This window comes from Bombina bombina, chromosome 1 (genome assembly GCF_027579735.1).
Source record: "Bombina bombina isolate aBomBom1 chromosome 1, aBomBom1.pri, whole genome shotgun sequence".
Classification (NCBI taxonomy): Eukaryota; Metazoa; Chordata; class Amphibia; order Anura; family Bombinatoridae; genus Bombina; species Bombina bombina.
This window is the reverse complement of record NC_069499.1, coordinates 474,846,886-474,862,726: the sequence shown is the minus strand read 5'-3', so window position 1 is coordinate 474,862,726 and position 15,841 is coordinate 474,846,886. Positions and strand designations below refer to the sequence as shown.

The 15,841-nt window shown below is 39.6% G+C and overlaps 1 protein-coding gene across 1 annotated transcript in view; it reads right to left on the bottom strand.

Annotated features, from left to right (window-relative positions):
- LOC128645484 (pejvakin-like) overlaps nt 1-15,841 on the bottom strand; it is a 169,181-nt gene that overhangs the window by 97,692 nt on the left and 55,648 nt on the right. The window contains exon 2 of the mRNA XM_053698506.1: nt 11,678-11,873. Coding sequence (XP_053554481.1) covers nt 11,678-11,873 — 196 coding nt within the window. The remainder of the gene's footprint in view (nt 1-11,677; nt 11,874-15,841) is intronic.

Below are 15,841 nucleotides of genomic sequence, written 5' to 3'. Positions count from 1 at the left end.
TCTAAATTACGGTGATCAGTATAGATGGTGATTGGATATGTTGCACCCTCTAGGAGGTGTCGCCAAAACTCCAAAGCTGATTTGATTGCAAGAAGTTCCTTATCACCGATTCCATAATTAATCTCTGCTGAACTCATAGTTCTAGAATAGTAGGAAACAGGATGCAAAGGTTCTTTTTCAGAACGTCTTTGAGATAAAACAGCCCCCACAGCAAACTCAGAAGCATCGACTTCTAGCGTAAATTGACATGTGGGATCTGGAAATTGTAAAATAGGGGCTGAAACAAATTTAGTTTTTAGAGTATTAAAGGAATGATCAGCATCTTGATTCCAAACAAACTTAACATGCTTACGTGTTAGCGTAGTGAGAGGTCTGACAATAAGAGAAAAATCTTTAATGAACTTTCTATAAAAGTTCGCAAAGCCAAGGAATCTTTGAACATCTTTTTTTTTTACGTGGAATAGGCCAATTAGTGATAGCTTCTACTTTGCTTGACTCCATTGAAATTCCAGCTGGTGAGATGCAATAACCAAGGAATGATATGGTGTTTGTATTAAAAATACACTTTTCAAGCTTTGCATATAGATGGTGTGCCCTTAAACGTGTCAATACTTGTTTGACATGTACAATGTGAGCCTGTAGAGAATTTGAGTAAACCAAGATGTCATCCAAGTATACGACAATACAAATATCTAACAAATCATGAAAGACATCATTTATAAAACATTGAAAAGTCGCTGGGGCATTGCACAACCAAAAGGGCATTACAGTGTATTCATACAAACCGTATCTAGTACGAAATGCAGTTAACCATTCATCCCCTGCCCTCATCCTAATCAGATTGTAAGCACCTCTGAGGTCAAGTTTAGTAAAAACTGTGGCACCTTGTAAACGTTCAATAAGTTCAGGTATGAGGGGCAGGGGGTATCTGTTCTTTTTTCTGCATTTGTTCAACTGCCTATAATCGATGATGGGTCTAAGACTGCCATCCTTGTTTTTTACAAAGAACATTGCTGCAGCTGCAGAGGAGGTGGAAGGTCTAATAAAGCCTTTTTTCAGGTTATCATCTAAATATTCACTATAACATTCTGGTAACTTATGTTCAGTGATATGACAAAGTGTGTGTACCCCAAAACAGGATTGTTTACAGTGGTTTGAATCAAAAACTACTGATGCTGTGGACCACGATATAGTGGGATTATGCTTTATTAACCAATTCAGTCCAAGGATTAGTGGATAAACAGAAGATGGAAGAACATCAAAACAAATAAGCTCTGTGTGTCCTGAAGGGGTAACCACTTTGAGTGGGATAGTGTGGTGAGTTATGGGACCAGAGCTAAAGAATGAACCGTCAACCAGACGAATAGCTAATGCAACACTCTTCTTTATTAGTGGGATGTGATTATTAACAACAAAAGTGTTATCAGCAAAATTCCCAGAAGCCCCAGAGTCAATTATGGCCTGAACATTTATCTTCTGATGGGACCACTGTAAGGAGACATAAATAGATAGATGAGATTTTATGCTGTCAACCAAATTAACTGTATGGTTATTAAAGGAAGTCTTACCCTTCTTTTGTCGAATTAGAGAGGGACAGTCCCTAACTGCATGGTTCTTTTCAGCACAGTATAGACATAAGTTTAGTAGCTTACGCCTAGCTTTCTCCTCAGGTCTCAAGGGTCCCCTAATAACTGCAACATCCATGCGTTCTTCTATGGGTCTAGTGAATGCTGTGGAAGGAGTTGAGTGATGATAATTGGGGGTTCTTCTGGGGGTAGTCTCTGAATAAGATCTCTCTGACTTCCTTTCCCTAAGTCGACAATCTATGCCAATAGAGAGAGTCATCAATTCATCCAAGTCCTCTGGAATCACACCCCTTGCCAACTCATCCTTAACTGCATCATTGAGTCCCAGACGGAACTGATTGCGTAGAGTAGGAATATTCCACAGGGTGTCAGGAGCCCATCTTTTAAATTCAGTAATGTAGTCTTCTACCATTCTTTTGCCCTGCCTTAGAGACCTAATGGCAGTTTCAGCAGTATTTTTTCTATTGTGATCTTCATATAAGAGAGACATAGCAGAAAAAAAATCTTCTAGGGAATTTAGGATAGGATCATTTTTTCATAAAAAGCATTGGCCCAAGACCTGGCCTCACCTCTGAGAAATGAAATTACAGTTAGAACTCTAATCCTGTCAGTTGGGTATGACTTAGGTTTCAAAGTAAAAAGCAGAGTGCAGGAATTCCTGAAATCCCTAAACATAGCTCTGTCCCCAGAGAACTTTTCAGGTGGACTAACAATGGGTTCTGGAGTTGACTCAACATTAGGAGTTTTGTTAGCAAGATGATCATTAATAAAAAATTTTATACTCTGATTCTCTAGTTGTATATCCCTTAAGCCTTGAATCATGTGATCCATACTCTGAGCTAAAGATCCAACTCTCCTGGACAGTTCACTTACATCCATGATTTTAGCTGTTAGTAGTATTCCTTTTTTTAAGGCTTGGTAATATGTTAGGATATGTTTAGTTGTTTTAGAGAACACTACAATTACAGCTTACTGCTTTATGCAGGACCACTCAGTCTCACACCTTACCTCGGATTCCCACAGATTTAACTTAAGGGAACCCTGATATGCTCATTGATCTGAGGGTCACTACAGCAGAGTAGCTGAGTGAAAACGGAACCTTCACGCAACAATAACTGCTTGTAGCAGAAAAGAGAGTAAGTCTTATAGGAATGTGACTTCAGCAGTAGTGAAAGAGTTAATTAGTGCAGGTGCCTTAATTCAAACAGTCTAGCAGTGAAAATAGTTTATGCAGCAGGCTTTAGCAAACACACTGAAATTCACACAGTACTTTGTTAAATAAATAAATCAACCTCTGGTCATTTTGTAAACCATACTTTGATAATGAATATTAGTAATTTCCAGAGTTGTTCAATCAGAGTAATATAAGCTGTGTTTAACTGATGAAACAGATAAAGTTTAAGTTAAAGCAAACAGTTCATTTCAAGCAGAATAGAGGTTAATTGTTGTAAAGTTTGAAATATGCTTAGGCAGTCCGTTAATGAATAATGGTAGTTGTAATAATCTTTGTCACAGTTATTTGTTTGCAATTTGGTAAGTAGCAGTAAGAGGTTTAGTGCATATTTGATATCTGAAGCGAATATGAATATCCAGCAAGTGAAAGTTTCACAAATAATATATAGCAAGCGTAAGTGTAATGAGGTTGCAGCAATACACACAGTTCATACAATGCAATATATACAGACCGGTAATAATGGAGATGATATTAGCACAGAGCAATACAGTTACCAGACAGCAACAAGTCCCAGCGGTATCACAGAGAGCCTGGCTGAGAACCGCGGCGGGAGAATGTCGGGCGTGACGTCACACGCTGCAGGGAACAACCTCAGTACAGGAGAGAGACTGAGAAATCTCTCAGTGAACAAACGGAGCAAAACTTCAGGCACAAAAGAGCATCTGCAGGTTGATTCGAGTAGGCAGAAACTCAGGGTGAGCAATAAGTTGAAAATACAAAGTTGTATAAACGGCTAGGTCTCTTCTGAAGCAGCTTGACACTGAGCAACAAATTACCAAGCAATGAGTTCTGTTGGGAGGAGCCTTAAATAGGGGTAGTGAGTTCACATTCTTAAAGGCACAGTGTGAGAAGAGATAAATCCCTGACAAGACCAAGTCGCTGCCTTACATATCTGATCAACAGAAGCCTCGTTCTTGAAGGCCCATGTGGAAGCCACAGCCCTAGTGGAGTGAGCTGTGATTCTTTCAGGAGGCTGCCGTCCGGCAGTCTCATAAGCCAATCTGATGATGCTTTTAAGCCAAAAGGAAAGAGAGGTAGAAGTTGCTTTTTGACCTCTCCTTTTACCAGAATAGACGACAAACAGAGAAGATGTTTGTCTGAACTCTTTTGTAGCTTCTAAGTAGAATTTTAGAGCACGGACTACATCTAAATTGTGTAGCAAACGTTCCTTCTTTGAGACTGGATTCGGACACAAAGAAGGTACAACTATCTCCTGGTTAATATTTTTGTTGGAAACAACCTTTGGAAGAAAACCAGGCTTAGTACGCAAAACAACCTTATCTGAATGGAACACCAGATAGGGCGGAGTACACTGCAGAGCAGATAACTCAGAAACTCTTCTAGCAGAAGAAATAGCAACCAAAAACAAAACTTTCCAAGATAACAACTTAATATCTATGGAATGTAAAGGTTCAAACGGAACCCCTTGAAGAACTGAAAGAACTAGATTTAAACTCCAGGGAGGAGTCAAAGGTCTGTAAACAGGCTTGATCCTAACCAGAGCCTGAACAAATGCTTGAACATCTGGCACAGTTGCCAGTCGTTTGTGTAGTAAGACAGATAAGGCAGAAATCTGTCCCTTTAGAGAACTCGCAGATAATCCTTTATCTAAACCTTCTTGTAGAAAGGAAAGGATCTTAGGAATCTTTATCTTATTCCCTTGGATTCACACCAGCAGATATATCTTTTCCATATTTTATGGTAAATTTTTCTAGTTACCGGTTTTCTGGCTTGAACCAGAGTATCTATCACAGAATCTGAAAATCCACGCTTTGATAGAATCAAGCGTTCAATCTCCAAGCCGTCAGCTGGAGGGAGACCAGATTTGGATGTTCGAATGGACCCTGTACAAAAAGGTCCTGTCTCAAAGGTAGCTTCCATGGTGGAGCCGATGACATATTCACCAGGTCTGCATACCAAGTCCTGCGTGGCCACACAGGAGCTATCAAGATCACCGAGGCCCTCTCCTGCTTGATCCTGGCTACCAGCCTGGGAATGAGAGGAAACGGTGGAAACACATAAGCTAGGTTGAAGTTCCAAGGCGCTACTAGTGCATCCACTAGAGTCGCCTTGGGATCCCTGGATCTGGACCCGTAGCAAGGAACCTTGAAGTTCTGACGAGACGCCATCAGATCCATGTCTGGAATGCCCCATAATTGGGTCAACTGGGCAAATATCTCCGGGTGGAGTTCCCACTCCCCCGGATGGAAAGTCTGACGACTCAGATAATCCGCCTCCCAGTTTTCCACTCCTGGGATGTGGATCGCAGATAGGTGACAGGAGTGATCCTCCGCCCATTGTATTATTTTGGTCACTTCTTTCATCGCCAGGGAACTCCTTGTTCCCCCCTGATGATTGATATAAGCAACAGTCGTCATGTTGTCTGATTGGAATCTTATGAATCTGGCCTTTGCTAGCTGAGGCCAAGCCCTGAGAGCATTGAATATCGCTCTTAGTTCCAGAATGTTTATCGGGAGAAGAGACTCTTCCCGAGACCATAGTCCCTGAGCTTTCAGGGATTCCCAGACTGCGCCCCAGCCCACTAGACTGGCGTCGGTCGTGACGATGACCCACTCTGGTCTGCGGAAGCTCATTCCCTGGGATAGGTGGTCCAGGGTTAGCCACCAACGGAGTGAATCTCTGGTCTTCTGATCTACTTGAATCACTGGAGACAAGTCTGTATAGTCCCCATTCCACTGTTTCAGCATGCACAGTTGTAATGGTCTTAGATGAATTTGCGCAAAAGGAACTATGTCCATTGCTGCAACCATCAACCCTACTACTTCCATGCACTGAGCTATGGAAGGACGTGGAACTGAATGAAGAACTTGACAAGCGCTTAGAAGTTTTGACTTTCTGACATCTGTCAGAAAAATCCTCATTTCTAAAGAATCTATTATTGTTCCCAAGAAGGGAACTCTTGTCTACGGAGACAGAGAACTTTTTTCTATGTTCACCTTCTATCTGTGAGATCTGAGAAAGGCCAGAACGATGTCTGTATGAGCCTTTGCCTTTGAAAGGGACAACGCTTGTATTAGAATGTCGTCCATGTATGGTACTACTGCAATGCCCCTCGGTCTTAGAACCGCTAGAAGGGACCCGAGTACCTTTGTGAAAATCCTTGGAGCAGTGGCTAACCCGAATGGGAGGGCCACAAACTGGTAATGTTTGTCCAGAAAGGCGAACCTTAGGAACTGATGATGTTCTTTGTGGATAGGAATATGTAGGTACGCATCCTTTAGATCCACGGTAGTCATAAATTGACCTTCCTGGATTGTAGGTAGAATCGTTCGAATGGTTTCCATTTTGAACAATGGTACTCTGAGAAATTTGTTTAGGATTTTTAAATCCAGAATTGGTCTGAAGGTTCCCTCTTTTTTGGGAACTACGAACAGATTTGAGTAAAATCCCGTTCCTTGTTCCGCCATTGGAACTGGGTGTATCACTCCCATCTTTAACAGGTCTTCTACACAATGTAAGAACGCCTGTCTCTTTATTTGGTTTGAGGATAAGTGAGATATGTGAAACCTTCCCCTTGGGGGTAGTTCCTTGAATTCCAGAAGATAACCCTGAGAAACTATTTCTAGCGTCCAGGGATCCTGAACATCTCTTGCCCAAGCCTGAACAAAGAGAGAGAGTCTGCCCCCCACTAGATCCGGTCCCGGATCGGGGGCTACTCCTTCATGCTGTTTTGTTAGCAGCAGCAGGTTTCTTGGCCTGCTTACCCTTGTTCCAGCCTTGCATCGGTTTCCAGGCTGGTTTGGTCTGTGAAGCAATACCCTCTTGCTTAGAGGATGCAGAATTAGAGGCCGGTCCGTTCCTGAAATTACGAAAGGAACGAAAATTAGACTTATTCTTGGCTTTGAAAGGCCTATCTTGTGGGAGGGCGTGGCCCTTTCCCCCAGTGATGTCTGAGATAATCTCTTTCAATTCTGGCCCAAAGAGAGTTTTACCCTTGAAGGGGATATTAAGTAATTTTGTCTTGGATGATACATCGGCTGACCAAGACTTTAGCCAAAGCGCTCTGCGCGCCACAATTGCAAACCCTGAATTTTTCGCCGCTAATCTAGCTAATTGCAAAGCGGCATCTAAAATAAAAGAATTAGCCAACTTAAGTGCGTGAACTCTGTCCATAACCTCCTCATATGGAGTCTCTCTACTGAGCGACTTTTCTAGTTCCTCGAACCAGAACCACGCTGCTGTAGTGACAGGAACAATGCACGAAATGGGTTGCAGAAGGTAACCTTGCTGTACAAAAATCTTTTTAAGCAAACCCTCCAATTTTTTATCCATAGGATCTTTGAAAGCACAATTATCCTCGATAGGAATAGTAGTGCGCTTGTTTAGAGTAGAAACTGCCCCCTCGACCTTAGGGACTGTCTGCCATAAGTCCTTTCTGGGGTCGACCATAGGAAATAATTTCTTAAATATAGGAGGGGGGACAAAAGGTATGCCGGGCTTCTCCCACTCCTTATTCACTATGTCCGCCACCCGATTGGGTATAGGAAAAGCGTTGGGGTGCACCGGAACCTCTAGGAACTTGTCCATCTTGCATAATTTGTCTGGAATGACCAGGTTGTCACAATCATCCAGAGTAGATAACACCTCCTTAAGCAGTGCGCGGAGATGCTCTAATTTAGATTTAAATGTCACAACATCAGGTTCAGCCTGTTGAGAAATTTTTCCTGAATCTGAAATTTCCCCATCTGACAAAACCTCCCTCATGGCCCCTTCAGATTGGTGTGAGGGTATGACAGAGCAATTATCATCAGCGCCCTCTTGCTCCTCAGTGTTTAAAACAGAGCAATCACGCTTTCTCTGATATGCAGGCATTTTGGATAAAATATTTGCTATGGAGTTATCCATTACTGCCGTCAATTGTTGCATAGTAATAAGCATTGGCGCGCTAGAAGTACTAGGGGCCTCCTGCGTGGGCAAAACTGGTATAGACACAGAAGGAGATGATGTAGAACCATGTCTACTCCCTTCATCTGAGGAATCATCTTGGGCAACTTCATTATCTGTGGCAGTACTGTCCTTACTTTGTTTGGACGCTATGGCACAATTATCACACAATTTTGAAGGGGGAGACACATTGACTTTCATACATATAGAACATAGCTTATCTGAAGGTACAGACATGTTAAACAGGCTTAAACTTGTCAATAAAGCACAAAAACCGTTTTAAAACAAAACCGTTACTGTCTCTTTAAATTTTAAACAGAGCACACTTTATTACTGAATATGTGAAAAAATATGAAGGAATTGTTCAAAATTTACCAAATTTTCACCACAGTGTCTTAAAGCATTCAAAGTATTGCACACCAATTTTCAGAGCTTTAACCCTTAAAATAACGAAACCGGAGCCGGTTACAGTTTTAACCCCTCTACAGTCCCAGCTACAGCCTTTGCTGCGACTTTACCAAACCCAGGGGGGAATACGATACCAAATGAAGCCTTCTAGGAACTTTTCCAACTACTTTCAGATCCTCACACATGCATCTGCATGTCTTGCTCTCAAAAGTAACTGCGCAGTAATGGCGCGAAAATGAGGCTCAGCCTACAACTGGGAAGGCCCTTCCTGACTGGAAAAGGTGTCTAACACAGTGCCTGACGTTAAAAAACGTTCCCCAAGTTTATAAGTGTGAATTACCAGCATAAACATGTATAAAATGCCCAAATAAAGCAATCGATTTTGCCCATAAAAGTGTCTACCAGTTTTATAGCCCATATTAAGCCCTTTATTCTGTTTGAGACTAAGAAAATGGCTTACCGGTCCCCATGAGGGGAAATGACAGCCTTCCAGCATTACACAGTCTTGTTAGAAATATGGCTAGTCATACCTTAAGCAGAAAAGTCTGCTAACTGTTTCCCCCAACTGAAGTTACTTCATCTCAACAGTCCTATGTGGAAACAGCAAACGATTTTAGTTACTGTCTGCTAAAATCATCTTCCTCTCACAAACAGAATTCTTCATCTTTTTCTGTTTCAGAGTAAATAGTACATACCAGCACTATTTTAAAATAACAAACTCTTGATAGTAGAATAAAAAAACTACAACTAAACACCAAAAACTCTTAACCCTCTCCGTGGAGATGTTGCCTGTGCAACGGCAAAGAGAATGACTGGGGTGGGCGGAGCCTAGGAGGGACTATATGGCCAGCTTTGCTGGGACTCTTTGCCATTTCCTGTTGGGGAAGAGATATTTCCCACAAGTAAGGATGACGCCGTGGACCGGACACACCAATGTTGGAGAAAACATGATTTTTGGGACTTATGTTAAATGTATAAACCTGTGCAGCTGATTTAGGTTTCAAGTAAACCGGACTGAATGGCAAACTCTTAAATCTTGATTAAACATTCCTGTAAATTAGAATCATGAAAATGCAAGTATGAAATAGCATTTTAAGAAGGGGATTGCTAAATGCCATTTCTAGATGTTGTTGTCGTGATTTCGGTTTTCTCCCATTTCCTGCACATCTTGTTTGCTGTATGTCATATCATATATCTGTCTATTAAATACATATGTAAATGTCGGTCCCATCCACTACAGAGAACCCATACACAAGTGCTGAATATAGGTTTAATGTATCTTGACCATATATTGCTATACACATGTAAAATGGCATTTGTTACCATTTCATAACGTATCACACATGTGCAAGGTCATAACATTATTCCAAATTGTCTTGGAATACTGTCAAATATACCAAAAATAACAGTTTCCAATTTATCAACACCTTTTGTGTTCTGAATTTGATGCGTCTATTTTATTGCTGAAATAAAAACCATGGTAGGTCGGATTGTGTTTGCCAAAGCTGCTGCTGTCCTTGCATCGTATGGGCAATTTTCCTCCTGTCTGCTAGGATCCAATCTGAACTTTTCCGCCGATAAACATGATTGGAAAGATTTAAATAAACCCTCAATATCTCTCATTTCTAATACCTCTTTTGAGTACAGTTGCATATCCTGACAAATGCCCACATAGGGCTTACAAAAACTGCAGCAGCATAATTTTTAGCAGTTGCAACCCTCTGACAAGTCATCTGTAGCCATTTCCATAGGAAGAGACAAATAGCAGGAATTTCTAACATCAACTGATAAAAACTTTGCATAAGTTTTCTTTTTTGGGAATACATAACTCAGTAAGGAGTGAAAATTTGCAGTGACAAGTGGGTGGGTGGTGCATATTAATAGCACAAACTCTGATATTTGGAAGTAACCTCTGTGAGTATATGTTTGATGAATTTGGTATAGACCTACTGACTAATTAAAATTATTATATAGTATTATGAGAGTACTGTATTCTGGCAAAGCATAATGTTTTTTTTTAAAGGGACAGTCTACTCCAGAATATTTATTGTTTAAAAAGATAGATAATCCCTTTATTACCGATTCCCCAGTTTTGCATAACCAACACTGTTATATTAATATAATTTTTACCTCTGTGATTACCTTGTATCTAAGCCTCTGCAGACTGCACCCTTATCTCAGTTCTTTTGACAGACATGCATTTTAGCCAATCAGTGCTGACTCTTAAATAACTTCATGGGAGTGAGCACAACGTTGTCTATATGACACACATGAACTAGCAGTGTCCAACTGTCAAAATTCAATGAGATAAGAGGCAGTTCAAGGGCTTAGATATTAGAATATGGGCCTACATAGGTATAGACTATCAAGAAAGCAAAGCAAATTGGATGATAAAAGTAAATTGGGAAAATATTTAAAATTGCATGCCCTATTGGAATGATAAAAAACAAATTTAGACTAGACTGTCCCTTTAATATCTGTTCTTTATTATAAGGCAATTGCATAATGTTGTCACCATCACTGATACGAGATCACCCTATTAAATCTTTTATCAAAATGTGTGCTTTTAAATACTCCCCTCAGAATGTTTTAGCTTTGATGCATCAGTAGTCCATATATATAAGAGAGTGATTCATGAGGACTCGTAATCCACACTATGGTGGTCTAGTGAGATAATCTAGGGACAGAGCAGCCAAGCCTACAGTCTTCACACCCAACATCATGTTACTAATATTTACTCTATTTTTAGACATCAAAGCTCACCATCAAACTGAGAAACCAATTTTATGACGTTTTCAACTCATAATACAAATAATTCTCATATCTTTTTGAGTTGATATGTCTACCAATTAGAAATTAAAGGGGCAGTAAACATAAACATGAATGTTACATAATTCTGCACTATACTTACCTTACCTTCCTCGCCAGCCTCTTTGGATAAGGTGCATCACGGACACGCTGTCTAATCACACATCCAATCGTGTCATTGAAATAAATGTAGCATGCTCCTGTGCTGGGGCTGCTCTACCCAGTGCGTGAGTGCACTACGTGAGATTGGGTCGGCTGTGATCAGACAGCATGCACATGACATGCTTTTATAAAAAATGCAGGATAAGAAGAGGCTGCTGAGAAATGTAAGATAACAATATAGTTTTGGGGGGTTAAATGTCTAAAATCTCTTCTTATTTGGCAGGTGCTGCTAGGTTAATGTTACATAATTCTGTACGTAGAAAAATGCATTTAATGATTTTCAAAAGAATTTTATGAGGATTATTGTAAACCATTTGAAAAGCTTTTCTAAAGGATTCTGAAGGATCTATATTTGATGTCATTTTACACTATCTTAAACACTGAGTAGACTAGTAACTTTTTCCCTCAGGAATAGTAAATTTTCCCCCCTAACTAGTTAATATTTGAGTGTTACTTAAATTAGTCGATGACACCAACACCTATCCAATGAGGCATATTGTATTCAAAAAATGAAAATTTTAGATTATATTCATAACTCTGTATTATACATTTCTTTACTGCAATGAGCACTTACCTGGAAATTAGTTCCTTCAGGAGTGCAGGGACTTCAACCTCATGTTTGGTTACAATACCAAATGAAGAATTGACTGCAACAGAGTCTGACCCATAAATATTAATTCCAACATCATTCATGATTTGATTTCCTTGCCTTTTGTTAAATGACACATCCGATTTATCTTCATAATTCAGCAACTGGTATGAACTGACACCTGAGGAAAAACAATAAAATAATCAATAATACAAAAGTATGTCAGGTAAAAGCGTTACTGCTGATAGTGATCTAAATTTGAAAGTGATGGGAAATCAACACTACAAGATATACAATCTATAAAACTTTAGCCTGTTTTTTTTAAAAGACCCAATATTTATATTTTGCTTACTGCTCCAATAGCTTTTCAAAGAAATAGTATAAAATAAAAAATGAAGTAAAACAAATAACCAATGAAAAGTAAAATAGAAGGGGTCAGTTAAAAGTTGTCCAATCAGAGGCTGAACCATGCAATAACATTAAAGGGACACCGAAAAATGTTCTTTCATGATTGAGATAGAGAATACCATTTTTAACAACTTTCCAACTTACTTCTATTATTTAATTTGCTTACTTTTCTTGTTATCCTTTGCTGAAATGTTTATCTATGAAAGCTTAGGAGCAGCAAATAACCTAGGTTCTAGCTGCTGATTGGTAGCTGCATATATATATATATATATATATATATATATATATATATATATATATATATATATATACTGATTTTCATTGGCTTACGCATGTGTTCAGTCAGCAACCAGTAGTGCATTGCTGCTTATTCAACAAAGCATACCAAAAGAATGAAGAAAAATTAATAATAGGAGTAAATGAAAGATTTGCTTAAAATTGCATGCTCTATCTGAATCATGAAAGAAGAAAATTGTGTTTCATATCCCTTTAAGTGATACAAAATGTCATCTTTTTCCTTTGCTGTTCCTTAATCTAAGTATTTTAAATTCTCTTATTTTTGTCTTTTATACAAACATGCTCTAGCGTTAACTGTGCTAGAAGTAAGCTTTTTGCACTCGCCGGGTTGTGCACGTATTTTGAGTTGGAAGTAAACAGTTTTCACTTGCATGCTAACCTGACGAGCACAATAAGGCGAACTTAGAATATCATGTGCGCTTTCACATATTCCTCGATAGAAGTCAATGGAGAAAAGAAATTGAAAAAAACACCTTATTCTTGCACAAACCCGATCGCATATTCTCATGTGCGCCAACCCTGACATGAAAATATGAATATTTCACATTCCAATGTTCTTCACATACAGGAATATGTTCTATTTATTCATAAATAAATATTTATATATATAAATTATTTTGTACAATATATATCTATACCAAAAAGTATAGATTTTTATTTATTTTTTAATAGTTTTTATTGAGGTTTACAGACAAAAATAACATCTTGGTTTGCACAATACAGAATATTCATCCAATAAAACAAAGCAAAAAGTCATAAGCATTAACATACATATTGGTATATCAACTTATAAGTCAAAACATCATATCCATGCAGATCTACACATTAATTGCAACTGGTCACCCCTGGACCTTTCGGAGTGACAGTATTTAGTATGAGTTCTGGTCTGCAGACTATGTTACAGCCGTTAATCTAGGCATATACCTGTACATTAAGGCATACCAGAACTAACACATTAAAACTGTAAGATGCAGTGCCTTATATAGCTCAATAACAATAGACCTAAAATTGAAGGTGCAAACAACATGATAAACGTCTTTTTTCATTTTAATAATATGGCAAAGAATCCCCCAAGGTGTTAAAAACAAAATATGAATAAGAAACACCCCAGCTAAACAGTAGTGGCCACTCTTGGACCAAAGATGTCACATATGGATGAGGGGTGAAGATTGGGGGGGAATGTTAGCATGGCCACTCTTGGGCCCAATACAAAAATAGTGTGCTAATGGTAAACAAGTAGCCCCCTAAAATATACAGGAGTTAAGACAAAACGTACCCCAGTTAAAAAATAAAAATATTTGGCCACTCTTGGGCCATAGATATTTATTATATGCAAGGGGTAGATGTTGGGGTATCTAATAGTAAGGTCATACAGTGGGGCAAAAAAGTATTTAGTCAGCCACCAATTGTGCAAGTTCTCCCACTTAAGAAGATGAGAGGCCTGTAATTTACATCATAGGTATACCTCAACTATGAGAGACAAAATGTGGAAATAAATCCAGACAATCACATTGTCTGATTTGGAAATAATTTATTTGCAAATTATGGTGGAAAATAATTATTTGGTCAATATCAAAAGTTCATCTCAATACTTTGTTATATATCCTTTGTTGGCAATGACAGAGGTCAAACGTTTTCTGCAAGTCTTCACAAGGTTGTCACACACTGTTGCTGGTATGTTGGCCCTTTCCTGCATGCAGATCTCCTCTAGAGCACTGATGTTTTGGGGCTGTCGCTGGGCAACACAGACTTTCAACTTTTCTATGGGGTTGAGATCTGGAGACTGGCCAGGCCACTCCAGGACCTTGAAATGCCTCTTACGAAGCCACTCCTTAGTTGCCCGGGTGGTGTGTTTGGGATCATTGTCATGCTGAAAGACCCAGCCACGTTTCATCTTCAATGCCCTTGCTGATGGAAGGAGGTTTGCACTCATAATTTCACGATACATGTCCCCATTCATTCTTTCATGTACACGGATCAGTCGTCATGTTCCCTTTGCAGAGAAACAGCCCCAAAGCATGATGTTGCCACCCCCATGCTTCACAGTAGTTGTAGGTGTTCTTTGGTTGCAACTCAGCATTCTCTCTCCTCCAAACAAAATAAGTTGTGTTTCTACCAAACAGTTCTTCTTTGGTTTCATCTGACCATATGACATTCACCCAATCCACTTCTGGATCATCCAAATGCTCTCTAGCATACTTCAGACGGGCCCGTACATGTACTGGCTTAAGCAGGGGAAAAAGTCTGGCACTGCAGGATCTGAGTCCCTGGCGGCGTAGTTTGTTACTGATGGTAGCCTTTGTTACGTTGGTCCTAGCTCTCTACAGGTCATTCACTAGGTCCCCCCGTGTGGTTCTGGGATGTTTGCTCACCGTTCTTGTGATCATTTTGACCCCACGGGTGAGATCTTGCGTGGAGCCCCAGATCAAGGGAGATTATCAGTGGTCTTGTATGTCTTCCATTTTCTAATTATTGCTCCCACAGTTGATTTCTTCAAACCAAGCTGCTTGCCTATTGCAGATTCAGTCTTCCCAGCCTGGTGCAGGTCAATTTTGTTTCTGGTGTCCTTCGACAGCTCTTTGGTCTTCACAATAGTGGAGTTTGGAGTGTGACTGTTTGAGGTTTTGGACAGGTGGACAGGTGTCTTTTATACTGATAACAAGTTCAAACAGGTGCCATTAATACAGGTAATGAGTGGCGGACAGAGGAGCCTCTAAAAGAAGAAGATACAGGTCTGTGAGAGCCAGAAATCTTGCTTGTTTGTAGGTGACCAAATACTTATTTTCCACTATAATATGCAAATAAATTCTTTCCAAATCAGACAATGTGATTGTCTGGATTTGTTTCCACATTTTGTCTCTCAAGTTGAGGTATACCTATGATGAAAATTACAGGCCTCTCTCATCTTCTTAAGTGGGAGAACTTGCACAATTGGTGGCTGACTAAATACTTTTTTGCCCCACTGTATAAGATTATGTTTAACCCCCCCCCCACAGAATATAGGTTATAAAGCAAAAAAATAAATGAAATATGTACCTCTCTTTGCCCATGGCTGCTTCGAGAAGCACAACAATAACTAGCATACTCAAGTGTCAACCTGGGAAACACACCTGAGCCCAAACTGACTAGATTAGTTAACTAGATAGACTCCCTCTATTGCTCAAACATTATAGATGTGTGAAGTATTCTGCCATCCCGGCCGCGGACACCAGACACAACCCCAAATGAGTAAACAATAAGGGAGAGAGTATAGATTAGCTGGGTGGGAACATTAAATCTCGTGAAGCCAATCTTAGTCAAGAATGGCGTTATGCATACAAAAGGGTAGACAAACAAAAACATACAAAAGTTATAACCTAACATATGTACCAGTACTCGCACATTGTAGTTTTCCGACATCATAACAGTGTGTTCTGAATGAAAACAAATCACAAGCTATAACCC